The 14,610-nt window shown below is 47.7% G+C and overlaps 2 protein-coding genes across 9 annotated transcripts in view; one reads left to right on the top strand and one right to left on the bottom strand.

The window, feature by feature from the left end:
• fancm (FA complementation group M) overlaps window positions 1-6,932 on the bottom strand; it is a 155,026-nt gene extending 148,094 nt beyond the window's left edge. For all 8 annotated transcript variants that reach the window (XM_068038866.1, XM_068038862.1, XM_068038863.1 and 5 more), the window contains exon 1: window positions 6,191-6,932. In XM_068038866.1, coding sequence (XP_067894967.1) covers window positions 6,191-6,791 — 601 coding nt within the window. In that variant the 5' untranslated portion in view covers window positions 6,792-6,932. The remainder of the gene's footprint in view (window positions 1-6,190) is intronic.
• Window positions 1-14,610, top strand: part of LOC137373693 (alpha-1-antiproteinase-like) — a 269,343-nt gene that overhangs the window by 217,901 nt on the left and 36,832 nt on the right. The gene's annotated exons all lie outside the window — the stretch shown is intronic.

Here is a 14,610-nt window from a genome sequence, read left to right as displayed (position 1 = left end):
ATGACTTTGGTTAGGGTAATTTCAGGACTATTGCAGGGCCAGAAGCCTGTTGGAAAGATTCAAAAAGGATGCTGGGGGAAAAGATGGCCATACATTTAAATGGCAACGCATTCAAGGACTCGAGAGGAAAAGGAGATTGAAGATGGGACAGTAATTGGAAACAGCAAGGGGTCTAGAATTCCCATGTTTTATCTTGAATTTCCACCACCTTTCCCTTAACTGAAAATGATTTAAAACTATATACAGAACCACTTACAAGTTTAATTGGCGTGCAGTATTCAATACTTCAGTAAATTAAATATTTAATAATTAAAAGCTTTTAGATTGTGCTCATTAATGCACCTTAAAACAACCAGCTTAATTTTAAGAGCCTCCTCAAAGGCTCACAAGCAAGTGCAATTACTGTAAACACGCCATGATGGTTAATTCAATCCGTCAATGTGTACAGATTTGCGGGCAGGGCTGGCATCCAGCTCTATAATCGGAAAATACTTTGATAAAAACCCATTGCATGCAAGGCTGATAATACATAGTGGAACCAAAATGAAGACAAAATCCAGATGAGATGTAAAAAGGAAATGAGGGGAAGGGAGAGTATGAGAATAGCTTAGGAGTTAAACCAAAAAGGAACCCAAAATGCTTTTCTAAACATATAAACAGAGGAAAAGTAATCAAAAGGGTGGGACCAATTAGGGACCAAAAAGGAAATCGTCTTGTGGAGGCAGAAGGCATGGCAGCGGAAATAAACAACTACTTCACATGTCTTCACTAGAGAAGAGGATGCCATCAATGTAGCAGCAAAGCAGTACGTCACAATACTGGACAGGATAAAAACAGAGACGGAGATACTTAAAAGGTTGGCCATACTCAAATTAGAAAAGTCATCCAGTCTAGATGGGATGCATCCTATGTTACTGAGATAGTAAGGATGGAAATTGTGGAGGCTCTAACGACAATCTTCCTTAGATATGGGGAGGTTCACAAGTAAATGTACTTCACGTGTATATTTACTTATACATTTACCACCAGCCAGTAACCAAAGAAATCAAGCAGTGATCAGGAAACATTCATGCCCTCTGCTTTTCATTTTACCAACAAATGCACAAAAAGGTTAAAATGCACAAGTATATGCTATGTGAAGGAGTATTGTGATCACATGCCTATCAACTGTGTCCTTTACTCATTTTTAAAATTTATAATATATTTATTGCTATGCGGCCACTCCAAGAAACTTCTCGTATCCTGGATAAGCATATGTGCAGGAAGTGTCATCAGTTGCAGCAGCTTGAGCTCCGGGTTTCGGAACTTGAGCAGCAGCTGGCGACACGATGGTGCATCTGCAGTTTAAGAGTATGCAGGGAGAAAGGCAATGGCTGACCGCCAGTCAAGACGACACAGGCAGGTCGTGCAGGAGACCCCTGACTGCGTCTCACTCTCCAACAGGCATTCAATTCTAAATACTGAGGAAGGTGACGGTTCATCTGCGGAGTGCAGCCAGAGCCAAGGCTATGGCACCACGGGTGGCTCAGCTGCACAGGGGGCACAAGGAAGATTGGAAGAATGACAGTGATCGGAGATTCAATGGTCAGGGGAACAGACAGGCCTTTCTGTGGCCACAGATGTGAATCCAGGATGGTGTGTTGCCTCCATGGTGGCAGGGTCAAAGATGTCACTGAACGGCTTCAGAGCACTCTGAGGGTGGAGGGTGAACAGCCAGCAGTCATGGTCCACATTGGTACCAATGACATAGGTAGAAAGAGGGATGTGGTCCAGCAGAAAGAGTTTACTGAGCTAGGTAAGAAATTAGTAAGCAGCACCTCAAAAGTAGTAATCTCTGGATTACTCCCAGTACCACATACAAGTGAAATAGGAGAGCGCAGCTGAATGCATGGCTGGAAAGATGGTGCAGGATGGAGGGCATTGGATTCCTGGGACACTGGGACCAGTTCTTGAGAAGGTGGGACCTGTACAGGCTGGAGGGGTTGCACCTGAACAGAGCTGAGACAAATTTCCTTGCAGGGCGATTTGCTAGTGCTGTTGGGGAGGGTTTAAACTAACTTGGCAGGGGTGTGGGAACCAGGAGGAAATGTCAGAGAGGAATACCAAGGTGCACAGAATACTGGCAGAGATAGATAGCACTAGAGTAGAGAACAGTAAGTTACTAGGTAGGGTCAGAGAAAGGGAGAAAGTAATAAATTCTAAATTAGGGTTAATGTGCACGTATGTGAATGCTAATGTTAATTATGTGAATGTTAATAAGATTGGCAAGTACAGGCGCAGATTGACATGTGGAAATATGAGGTTGTGGCTACAGCAGAGATCTGGCTCAAAGGAGAGCAGGATTGGGTGTTAAATATTCCTAGATACAAGGCATTCAGGAAAGATAGGAAAGGGAAAACAAGAGGGAGTGGTGGTGGTATTAAGGAGAGCATTTCAGTGCTGGAGAAAAAGAATGCCCCAGAGGGGTCGAGGTTAAGAAGGTAAGAGCCCATGGGATCCAGGGCAATTTTGCAAATTGGATCCAAAACTGGCTTAGTGGCAGGAGGCAGAGGGTGATTTAGATTTAGAGATACAGCACTGAAACAGGCCCTTCGGCCCACCGAGTCTGTGCCGACCATTAACCACCCATTTATACTAATCCTACACTAATCCCATATTTCTACCACATCCTCACCTGTCCCTATATTCCCCTACCACCTACCTATACTAGGGGCAATTTATAATGGCCAATTTACCTATCAACCTGCAAGTCTTTTGGCTGTGGGAGGAAACCGGAGAACCCGGAGGAAACCCACGCAGACACAGGGAGAACTTGCAAACTCCACACAGGCAGTACCCAGAATTGAACCCGGGTCGCTGGAGCTGTGAGGCTGCGATGCTAACCACTGCGCCACTGTGCCGAGGGTTGTTTCTGCGAGTGGCAGCCTGTGACCAGTGGTGTACTACAGGGATCGGTGCTGGGACCCTTGCTGTTTGTAGTGTACATTAAATGATTTAGACATGAATATAGGAGGTATGATCAGTAAGTTCGCAGATGACACGAAAATTGGTGGTGTCGTAAATAGAGCAGGAAAGCTTTAGATTACAGGACAATATAGATGGGCTGGTAAGGTGGGCAGAACAGTGGCAAATGGAATTTAATCCTGAGAAGTGTGAGGTGATGCATTTTGGGAGGACTAACAAGGCAAGGGAATATACAATGAGTGGTTGGACCCTAGGAAGTACAGAGGGTCAGAGGGACCTTGGTGTACTTGCCAATAGATCACTGAAGGCAGCAGCACAGGTAGATAAAGGTGGTTAGGAAGGCATATGGGATACTTGCCCTTATTAGCTGAGGCATAGAATACAAGAGCGGGGAGGTTATGATGGAGCTGTATAAAACGCTAGTTAGGCCATAGCTGGAGGACTGTGTACAGTTCTGGTTGCCACATTATAGGAAGGATGTGATTGCACTGGAGAGGGTACAGAGTAGATTCACCAGGATGTTGCTCGGGCTGGAGCATTTCAGCTATAAAGAGACTGGATAGGCTAGGGTTGCTTTCCTTAGAGCAGAGAAGTTTGAGAGGGGACATGATTGAGATATACAAAATTATATGGGGCATAGATAGGGTAGATAGGAAGAAACTTTTTCCCTTAGCAGAAGGGTTAATAACCAGGGGCATAGATTTAAGGTTGGGGCTGAAGGTTTAGAGGGGATTTGAGGAAAAAAAAATGTTCACCCAGAGGGAATCTGGAACACACTGCCTGAAGAGGTGGTAGAGGCAGGAACCCTCAACATTTAAGAAGTATTTAGATGAGCACTTGGAACGCGATAGCATACAAGGCTACGGGCCAAGTGCTGGAAAGTGGGATTAGAATAGATGCTTGATGGCCGGTGCAGACTCAATGGGCCGAAGGGACCGTTTCTGTGCTGTACAACTCTATGACTCTGACTCTAAGAGATAGTTCAGGCACAGTCAAGGCATGTTCCCTTAAAGGGGAAAGGTTAAGTAAACAAATCCAGAGCTCCCTGGATGACAAAAGAGGTAGAAATTAAGATAAAGAAAAAACGAGTGCTTGTAACATATGCCAGGTAAGGAATACTACTGAGAACCAGGCTGAATATAGAAGGTTCAGAAGAGAAGTAAAAAAGCAAATAAGAGAAGCAAAGAGAGAGCATGAAAAAAAGAGACTGGCAGCCAACATAAAAGGGAATCCCAAAGTTTTTTTTATAGGCATATAAATAGTAAAAGGTTGGTAAAAGGAGGAGTGGGGCCGATTAGGGACCATGAAGGGGATTTGTGTCAAGGCAGAGGGCATAGGTGAGGTATTAAATGAATAATTTGCATCGGTCTTTACCAAGGAAAAAGATGCAACCTAGGCAATGCTGAAAGAGGAGGTAATTCAGACACTAGAAGGAATTAAAATTGATAAGGATGTGGTGTTGGATAGACTGTCTGTACTTAAAGCGAATAAGGCACCAGGACCGGATGAGATGCATCCAAGAATAGGGTGGGAAGTGAGTGGACATTGCAGAGGAACTGGCCATAATTTTCAGTCTTTCTTAGACTCGGGGATGCTGCCAGAGGACTGGAGAATTGCAAACATTACATCCTTGTTCAAAAAAGGGTGTAAAGATAAGCCCAGCCAGTTTAACTTCAGTGGTGGAGAAACCTCTAGAAAGAATACTTAGGGATAAAATTAACTATCACATGAACAAATGCACATTAATTAAAGAAAGCCAGCATGGATTTCTCAAGGGAAAATCATGTTTAACTAACTTGTTGGAGTTTTTTTTGAAGAGATAACAGAGGGGTTGGTGAGGGCAATGCAGTTGAATGGGTGTACATGGACTTCCAAAAGATGTTCGATACAGTGCCAAACAGACTTGCGAGCAAAGTTATAGCTCAAGAATAAACGGGACAGTAGCAACATGGATAAGGAATTGGCTGAGTGACAGGAAACAAAGTTGTGGTTAATGGATGCTTTTCGGGCTGGAGAAACATTTATAGCAGATTTCCCCAGGGGTCAGTGTTGGGACCCTTACTTTTCCAGATATATATTAATGACCTAGATCTTGGTGTACAGGGCACAATTTCAAAGTTCACAGATGATACGAAACTTGGAAGCATTGTGAACTGTGAGGAGGATAGCATAGAACTTCAAAAGGAGATAGACAAGTTGGTGGAATGCGTGGACAGGAGGCAGATGAAGTTCAATGCAGAGAAATGTGAAGTGATACATTTTGGTAGGAAGAACATGGAGAAACAATATAGAATAAACAGTACAATTATAAAGGGGGTGCAGGAGCAGAGGGACCTAGGTGTATATGTGCATAATTCATTGAAGGTGGCAGGACAGGTTGAGAGAGCAGTTAATAAAGCATACAGTATCCTGGGTTTTATTAATAGGGGCACAGAGTACAAGAGTAAGGAGGTTCTGTTTGAACTTGTATAAGACACTAATTCGGCCTCAGCTGGAGTACTGCATCCAATTCTGGGCGCCACACTTTAGGAAGGATGTGAAGGCATCAGAGAGGGCGCAGAAAAGTTTCACAGGGATGAGGAACTTCAGTTATGAAGATAGATCAGAGAAGTTAGAACTGTTCACCTTGGAGAAGAGAAGGTTGAGAGATGATTTGATGGAGGTATTTAAAATCATGAGGGGTCTGGATAGAGTCGATAGGGAGAAACTGTTCCCACTCATGAAAGGACACAGATTTAAAGTGATTGGCCAAAGGAGCAAAAGAGACATTAGGAAGAACTTTTTCACACAGCGAGTAAAGGTCTGAAATGCACTGCCTGAGAGTGTGTTGGAGGCCGATTCAATTGAAGAATTCAAAAGGGAACTAGACTGTGATATGAAAAGGAATAATGTGCAGGGTTACCAGGAGAAGTGGGGGGGGGGGGGGCGGGGCGGAGTGGCACTCAGTGAATTGCACATTCGGAAAGCTATGCAGACACGATGGGCCGAATAGCCTCCTTCTGCGCTGTAACAATTCTGTGCTTAAAGATGCAATTCACCACATCTGGATTCCCAATTCACTGCATGTGGTTATTGGTTAATGTTTAGGGCAGCCCTACCCTATGGACACTGGGGTTCGTACAGCACCTCTATCAAGGATTCCTGCTCTTGTGGAACTGGGTATCTAGTACTCATACCCAATGCGGGTTCGTGCAATTTCACACACTCTGACAGTCTCATCAGTTACCTGTCATCTCTGCCATGTGGTCCTGCGGTATGCCCATCACTTTGTAACAAGCTTCGATCTGCTGAGCAACCAGGGGTTTGGTCGGGGCCATGAACACGATCTTCCCCGAGGGATACCAGCGGTAGAAGTTGTACATCACTACAGCCGCGATGAACGTCTTGCCCAGGCCGGTGGGCAGACACACCAGTGTGTTGTGGAAGAGTGCCACACGGGCCATGTCGAACTGGTAGGTCCGGAGCGGGTAATTGCTCGGGAAAATCCACACGTCACCTGAAGCCAGGTCGAAGCCGGGGAGGGTGGCGGAGTCGGGCCGGGCGGCCGGCGACTGGCGCTCAGAGGCCGGGCTACTGTTTCTGCCGCCCAGGGTCCGCTCAGCCTCAAACACCGCCACCAGCAGCACGTCGTCATCCTCCCCGTCCTCGAAGCCATCCCGCTGCGCCGAAGCGGCCGCTTCCCCCGAGCCCTGCTCCTCCTCCAGCTGCTGCCCCCGCCTGCAGTGGGCCGGGTGGCCCACAGAGCCGCTCTTCCTACCGCGGGGCTGGGATGAGGTGGGTTTGGTGCCCCAGCTCTGGAACAGCGTCCGCTGCCGCCCACCGCTCATTCGAGATGCTTCTATGCGACTTTACTGAAGTAGGGTGGAGGTGTAGTCCGAGTCGGGCGGCATCATTTAATGTTAGTTTTAGGTTTTAGTGCGGGTTCAATGGCGGCCGCTCAGCCCCTCATTCCAATGTGGCGCCTCTCTGTGACGTAGAGGGGTCAAAGGACAGGACGCCCCGCTCACTGGAGATAACGGGCTGAATTTTAATCAGGGGGTGGGGGCTCATTACCATAAAGGTCACGCGCAGCTCCGCCCATATTACATGGTTGTGGGGGAAGAGACAGCCAACACTGTGTTGGAAGCTGGCACAGTTGAGAATAATGTGCTGGGGCCTTGTTTAAAGGGTAGTCAGTACAGTAACTATGCCTGCACCCACAGAGGATCCCTGGATGTGAGATTGCTTCAATTCAAGACATTTATCTGAGTGGCGAGGGGTGTGCCAGGGTGGCACCATTGTTCAGTGATGTCTCCCTGACTGCTGTCCTCCAGGCTGTGCAGGCAAGGCAGGAGGTCCTCTTCCCCAGCGATGGTAGGAAGAGGCCCTGCCGCCTGCCGTGCCACTGCTGTGCTGAAGAACGGGAGGTTGGATAGCCAGGGAAGAAGGGACATGAATGGTGCAATGTATGACAGAACTTACCCTTGTCTGGTGCTCAGGGAATGGCACCTAGATGAATGGCTCACTCAGTAGTGCACACCGAGCACCCCCCCACCTTTGTGGCCAGCAACTCTCTTTTGACATATGTTGTCTTGTTATTATCTGCCTCCTTGCTCCTCCAGGCAAAGAGGGCCCACAATTTGAGGGAGACGTTCTGCACCGGTGGAGGCCCACCACAACTGCAAAGGCTGGCAGATGCCGAGGAAGAGGCCCTGCAGCTGGCACCATGACAGCTGCTGCAGTCATTTGGCCAAATTGACATCGGGGTCCAAAGTGAGCAGATGTCCAATTGATATTAAAAATGAGCACTATGGAATGTCTGTTCTGTAATGCTGCTACAATTGTGAAATGTGCTAGATCAAGACTGATAATGTCCTCTTCCCAACGTGTCTTCCAGATGAAAGAACAGCCACCCTGGTTGTGCGGTTGACGTCCAACATCTCATCTCGGAGGAAGCAGCATCTCAGGACGCTAACGCACCTTCCACCAGTGCAGATATTGTCACCTCAGTGGGTATCTGTCTGGCCTTAGCATGCAGGTCACAATCTGGTGAGAGCACTGCACACGAGCCCGAGCAGCTGACTGAGGCTGAGACAGTCGTGGCCCCTGACAGTCAGAGGCCTGTAAGTGGACAGGCCCATGCTGAGCCCCAGGCTAGCGATGATCCTCTGCTGTTGACAGACCAGGACATGCCAGAGCTGATGAATAAGTTATGGCAGAGATGCCACAGGCCATGCACAGCCTTGAGCGGATGATAGGGGAGTCCGTCCACATCATGACTGCTGCCATGCCCCAGGCATATGAGCGCCTGTTGTCATTCATTGGCGACCCTCGTGGTGAGCGAGATCCCATTGATGGCGCTGACCTGCAACCCCTCGCCACAGCCATGACATCCAATCAGCAGTGGCAAGGCGAGAGAGGGACCGGGGCATGGAGACTGTCCCTCCTGGGAGAGCAGAGGGGTTCCACTGAACCCTGAGATGGAGGAGGCGCGCCAGTGCACCATATCTGGGGTCCCCCCTCCAAGTGATTCCAATGTGGACGCCCATCCCTCCGCCTGTGAGTGAAGCTCCAGCAGCTGCGACAGCTGAGGAGGGTTCTGCGATGACACAGGATTCCCCCAGCCAGCCGGGGCCCTCCAGGCCTCGTGCGCGCAGAGGACGACCGCCAAAGTCATTCACAGCCAAAGGGCAATCAAATCAGCAGCGTTCCTCCAATCAGGCTGCTAGCGCTGAAGTTGCACAGAGAAGGGGCACTTGCAAGCATTTAAAAAAACACACTGACACAATTGAGAATGCTCAGATGTCACGGCAATGTTAATACGTCTTGTATTAAATGTTCTTCACCAACTTGTGTGTGTCCTTTTTTCTGTCTGAATGATGTGTGCCAGCATGTAGCACCACTGTCACATCCCTTTGCTCCATTGGCCCTTCAGGAAGGCTAATGTATGCAATAATATCATTGCAATGCCACCATAATTCATGAGTGTCAACAGGTACAGTGACATGGACATTGGCTCACTCAGCTGCTGCCTCTAATGTTTTATACAGATGCTGCAGATGTGGACTGGTGCACAGCAGGTGAGTGAGGGGAATGTGTGCCTTGGAGAGCTCATGTTAGTTCCTATGGAGCAGAGAGCCTTTGTCTGATCAGCCACTGCCATACATCCCTAGATCACTGCTAGCCCTGCATGCAGAGACTGGGTGCCATCTGCCCTCCCATGTGCCTTTCTTGTTGTAGGTACTCAGCATCCTCATAGTCTGAGTCTGAGTTGATGTCTCCTCATCATGCCAGGCGTGCCCTCTATTGGGTGCGTTGTGCTGAGCACAGCGAGCAGGAAAGAAAGGAGCTGGCCTTTTCTGCCTGTAGTACAGGGCACCACCCTATCCAGGCATTGGGAGCGTATTTTGACCATGCAGATCTTTCAGCTCCGTGGATGGCGTTGTATCTCTCCTCAGCAGCAGTGGTAGGGTCTCTCACTGGTGTCAGGAGCCATCCCTGCAAGGGACAGCCCTTGACTCCAAGAAGCCACCCCTCCATCTGAGCCAGTTCGGTGAACAGCAGTGGCAGCTGGGACTGGCGCAGGACCCAAATGTCATGGCAGCTGCCTGAGAAGCGGGCACAGATTTGCATGAAGCGTCTCCAGTGATTACATACCAGCTGCACCTAGTTTGAGAGGAATCCTTTAATGATAACGTCTGCATGTGGTAGCCTGGCGGGAAGCCTGATGGCCACATGGATGCAGTCTGTGAACATTAAAACCTATGGTTCTCCAACAATAGTGCCGAAACTGGTGGCCCTCTGGGCCTGGCTGTGGGAGTCCATCCTGAAATAGACATACTAGCCCTCTGGTGCAGGGTATCGGTGACCTCCCTGATGCAGCAGTGCTCTGCTGAGTGACCCCACAAAGGTTTCCAGTGGGCCCCTGAAATGCTGCATAGGCATCAAGCTTAAGAGCCACTGCCACTATGAGGAACAAAGGCATTGGTTGTCCACCGAAGCCTGGGGCTGCGGGTCGTCGTTGAGCAGGGCACAGATGTGTCACCACCCTTCGACATGGGCAATTGCCTCTGACACCAGTGCACTGGCATCCACTGGCATGTCGTGTGGGGTCTGTAGATGCGCTGCGATATGTAGTGGTGAGCTCCCTTTGGGGGACTGCTGCTCATCGACCAGGGGCCTCTACGTGGATTGCACCTGTCTGTTGATTTTTGCCTCTGGCGCATATGGATCCTCAGGAGAAGTGGATCACACAATCTAGGATGAGCCATACCCATTTCCATGTGATAAATAAAGTTGTTTCCTTCACTTAATCGAAGGCTCCCTCCAGGGCAGTTCTTGTTGACTGGTACATCAGGTGCTTTCATGGGTCAACTATGTTGAGTGGCATAGCTCATCTTGGCTCTTGTTAAGAGTTACACAGCATGACCACATGAAGATTCTACCAGCTGCATCGATTGCCCTCACCAGCCAGGTAACTTGTACACTCCTGCCATTTCTGGCATCCTCCCCACACACAGGGTGACCAGAGTGCCATTGCTCCTTCACACACAAACGTACAATGGCACAAAGTGGACACCATTCACGATGGGAGGGTATGCAATACCTCCATGCCTAAGGAACTTTTCCTCCAGTGGTCCCACCGCCCCCCCCCCCCACCCCCACTTCAAGTATGCAGAGTTCAGACCCCTGTATATCTGGACTTCACTGGCAAGTATTCCTGCTTCTGATGTCCCGTCGGCTTTAATATTCGCGAACAGGATGGCACATGATGGCTGCCCGTTCCGCATAAAATGCGGAAGTGTGGAGCAAGAGACAGAGGGATGCGTAATCAGGAGAAGTAAGTAGTGCTTTACATATGGTAACTGAGGTGTTGCCGCCAAGCAGCGGGGGGGCTGCACAGAGGTTCACCCCCCCCACCCCCCCCCCCCAGTAATATGCGGCAGGGCCTTCTCGACGTCATGGTTTGAGGCCAGCCTCTCCTGCAAGAATTTTACGGGCCCCCCATGCTGCAACCAACGGTGTCAAGGGGCTGGTAAAATTCAGCCCAGTAACACTCAGTGTCAAATGCTCAACTAGCATTTATTTGTTTATTTAGAGATACAGCACTGAAACAGGCCCTTCAGCCACCATTTGGTTTCAACCAATTTCCAAAGCATGTTGCCCTTTTCTTAAATGAGGAGACACATACCCCCCCCCCCCCCCACCATTCTTAAGGGGCACAACTAAGAGAAAGCTGAATCATAAAAAGATTTACATTTCTGTAGCACCTTTCACAACCACCAGATGCCAATGACGTACTAGTGTAGTCACTGTTGTGCTGTAGGAAACTCAGCAATTTGCACACAGCAATCTCTTACAAACAGCAATATGATATTGAGCAGATAATCTGTTTTTGTGATGTTGATTGAGGGATGTAAATATTAGCCAGGGTTAACTCCACTGCTCTTCTTTGCAATAGTGCCATGGGTTCTTTTACATCTACCTGAGAGTGCAGACGGGGGCCTTGGTTTAACATCTCTTCAGGAAGACAGCACCTTCCACAGTGCAGCAACAATATGTCTGTTCCACCATTCAGTGAGATCACGCTGAACTGTGTCTTAACTCCATCCACCTGCCTCGGCTCGTATCCTTCTGTATCTTCGTCTAGCATAAAAATCTATTTCATTTTCTAAATTATTAATTGTTGCTGGCATCTACTGCTTTTTGTGGGAGAGAGTTCCACTCTTCTCTGCTGAATGGCCTGCCTCTAATTTTAAGGTTATGTCCCCAGACTCCCCTGGCAGTAGTAAAGATTTTTTTCTCTCTATTACCTTATCAATTCCTTTCAAAATCCTAAGCATCCTCCAGCAAATCACCCCTCAGTCTTCTATCGTCAAGGAAAAGCAAGCCTAGTTTATGTAATCTCTCCTTTATAATATAACCCTAGTAACATTGTAGTGAATCTGCATGGCACTTCTTTCAAAGTCAATATATCCTTTCTAAGGTGTGGTGCCCAGAAATGTGCACAGTAAACCACGTGTGGCCTAACCAGGGCTTTGTCTAGCTATAGTGAAAATTCCTCCCCTTCTTTTCCTCCTTGGATAACGCGGGATATTGTGAGCCTCGTCAAAAAGAAAAAGGAAGCATTCGTAAGGGCTGGAAGGCTAGGAACAGACGAATCCCTTGAGGAATATAAAGACAGTAGGAAGGAACTTAAGCAAGGAGTCAGGAGGGCTAAAAGGGGTCATGAGAAGTCATTGGCAAACAGGATTAAGGCAAATCCCAAGGCTTTTTATACGTATCTTAAGAGCAAGAGGGTAACCAGGGAAAGGGTTGTCCCACTCAAGGACAGAGAAGGGAATCTATGTGTGGAGCCAGAGGAAATGGGCGAGGTACTAAATGAGTACTTTGCATCAGTATTCACCAAAGAGAAGGACTTGGTGGATGATGAGCCTAGGGAAGGGAGTGTAGATAGTCTCAGTCATCTCATTAGAGGAGGTGTTGGGTGTCTTGCAAAGCATTAAGGTAGATTAGTCCCCAGGGCCTGATGGGATCTACCCCAGAATACTGAGGGAGGCAAGGGAAGAAATTGCTGGGGCCTTGACAGAAATCTTTGCATCCTCATTGGCTACAGGTGAGGTCCCAGAGGACTGGAGAATAGCCAATGTTGTTCCTTTGTTTAAGAAGGGTAGCAAGGATAATCCAGGAAATTATAGGCCGGTGAGCCTTACGTCAGTGGTAGGGAAATTATTAGAGAGGATTCTTCGGGACAGGATTTACTCCCATTTCGAAACAAATGGACTTATTAGCGAGAGGCAGCATGGTTTTGTGAAGGGGAGGTCGTGTCTCACTAATTTGATTGAGTTTTTTGAGGAAGTGACAAAGATGATTGATGAAGGAAGGTCAGTGGATATTATCTATATGGACTTCAGTAAAGCCTTTGACAAGGTCCCTCATGGCAGACTGATCCAAACGGTGAAGTCACATGGGATCAGAGGGGAGCTGGCAAGATGGATACAGAACTGGCTCGGTCATAGAAGACAGAGGGTAGCAGTGGAAGGGTGCTTTTCTGAATGGAGGGATGTGACTAGTGGTGTTCCGCAGGGATCAGTGCTGGGACCTTTGCTCTTTGTAGTATATATAAATGATTTGGAGGAAAATGTAGCTGGTCTGATTAGTAAGTTTGCGGACGACTCAAAGGTTGGTGGAGTTGCGGATAGTGATGAGGATTGTCAGAGGATACAGCAGGATATAGATCGGTTGGAGACTTGGGCGGAGAAATGGCAGATGGAGTTTAATTTGGACAAATGTGAGGTAATGCATTTTGGAAGGTCTAATGCAGGTGGGAAGTATACAGTAAATGGCAGAACCCTTAGGAGTATTGACAGGCAGAGAGATCTGGGCGTACAGGTCCACAGGTCACTGAAAGTGGCAACGCAGGTGGATAAGGTAGTCAAGAAGGCATACGGCATGCTTGCCTTCATCGGTCGGGGCATAGAGTATAAAAATAGGCAAGTCATGCTGCAGCTGTACAGAACTTTAGTTAGGCCACACTTAGAATATTGCGTGCAATTCTGGTCGCCACACTACCAGAAGGATGTGGAGGCTTTGGAGAGGGTACAGAAGAGGTTTACCAGGATGTTGCCGGGTCTGGAGGGCATTAGCTATGCGGAGAGGTTGGATAAACTCGGATTGTTTTCACTGGAACGACAGAGGTGGAAGGGCGACATAATAGAGGTTTACAAAGTTATAAGCGGCATGGACAGAGTGGATAGTCAGAAGCTTTTTCCCAGGGTGAAAGAGCCAGTTACTAGGGGACATAGGTTTAAGGTGAGAGGGGCAAAGTTTAGACGGGATGTGCAAGGCAACATCTTTACACAGAGGGTGGTGAGTGCCTGGAACCTGTTGCCGGGGGAGGTGGTGGAAGCAGGTACCATAGAGACTCTTCAGAGGGCATCTTGACAAATACATGAATAGAATGGGAATAGAGGGATACAGACCCCGGAACTGCAGAAGGTTTTAGTTTAGGCAGGCATCAAGATCAGCGCAGGCTTGGAGGGCCGAATGGCCTGTTCCTGTGCTGTACTGTTCTTTGTTTTGTTCTTTGTTCTTATATTCTAGCCCTCTAGATTCAGAGGTTAACATTAGCCTTTTTGATTATTTTTTGTACCTGACTACTACATTTTAGTAATCTGTGTACATGGACCCCTAAACTATCAATTTAAATAATATTATCACCCATGTCAACTTTGCATTCCTGTCGCTTCAGTGCCCGCCAGTCGCGGAAGTCTAATTTGGGTTCATACAAGATTATGGCTTCTTTTGTTCATGCTAACAATGACCCCACCGATGAACTTTCAACCTCGCATTTGTGCCATCACTAAGACTCCCTATTTCCACCTCTGTAACATCACCTGACTTTGTCCCTATCTCAGCTCATTTGCTGCTGAAACCCTCATTTTCTCCTTTAAGACACTCTTTTAAAAACTGCCTTCTTGACCAAGCTTTTGGTCATCTGACCTAATATCTCCTTTTGTGGCTTGTTGTCATACTTTGTTTTATAATGCTTCTGTGAAGCACCTTGGGATGTTTTATGTTAAAGGAGCTATATAAATGACGTTGTTCCAGAAAGGAAACAGACCCAGTAACATAAGGATGCATTTAAACATGATTTCTATCACTCTG

This window comes from Heterodontus francisci, chromosome 9 (assembly GCF_036365525.1).
Source record: "Heterodontus francisci isolate sHetFra1 chromosome 9, sHetFra1.hap1, whole genome shotgun sequence".
NCBI lineage: Eukaryota > Metazoa > Chordata > Chondrichthyes > Heterodontiformes > Heterodontidae > Heterodontus > Heterodontus francisci.
The sequence above is the reverse complement of the archived record's forward strand: the minus strand, read 5'-3'. Positions and strand labels throughout refer to the sequence as shown.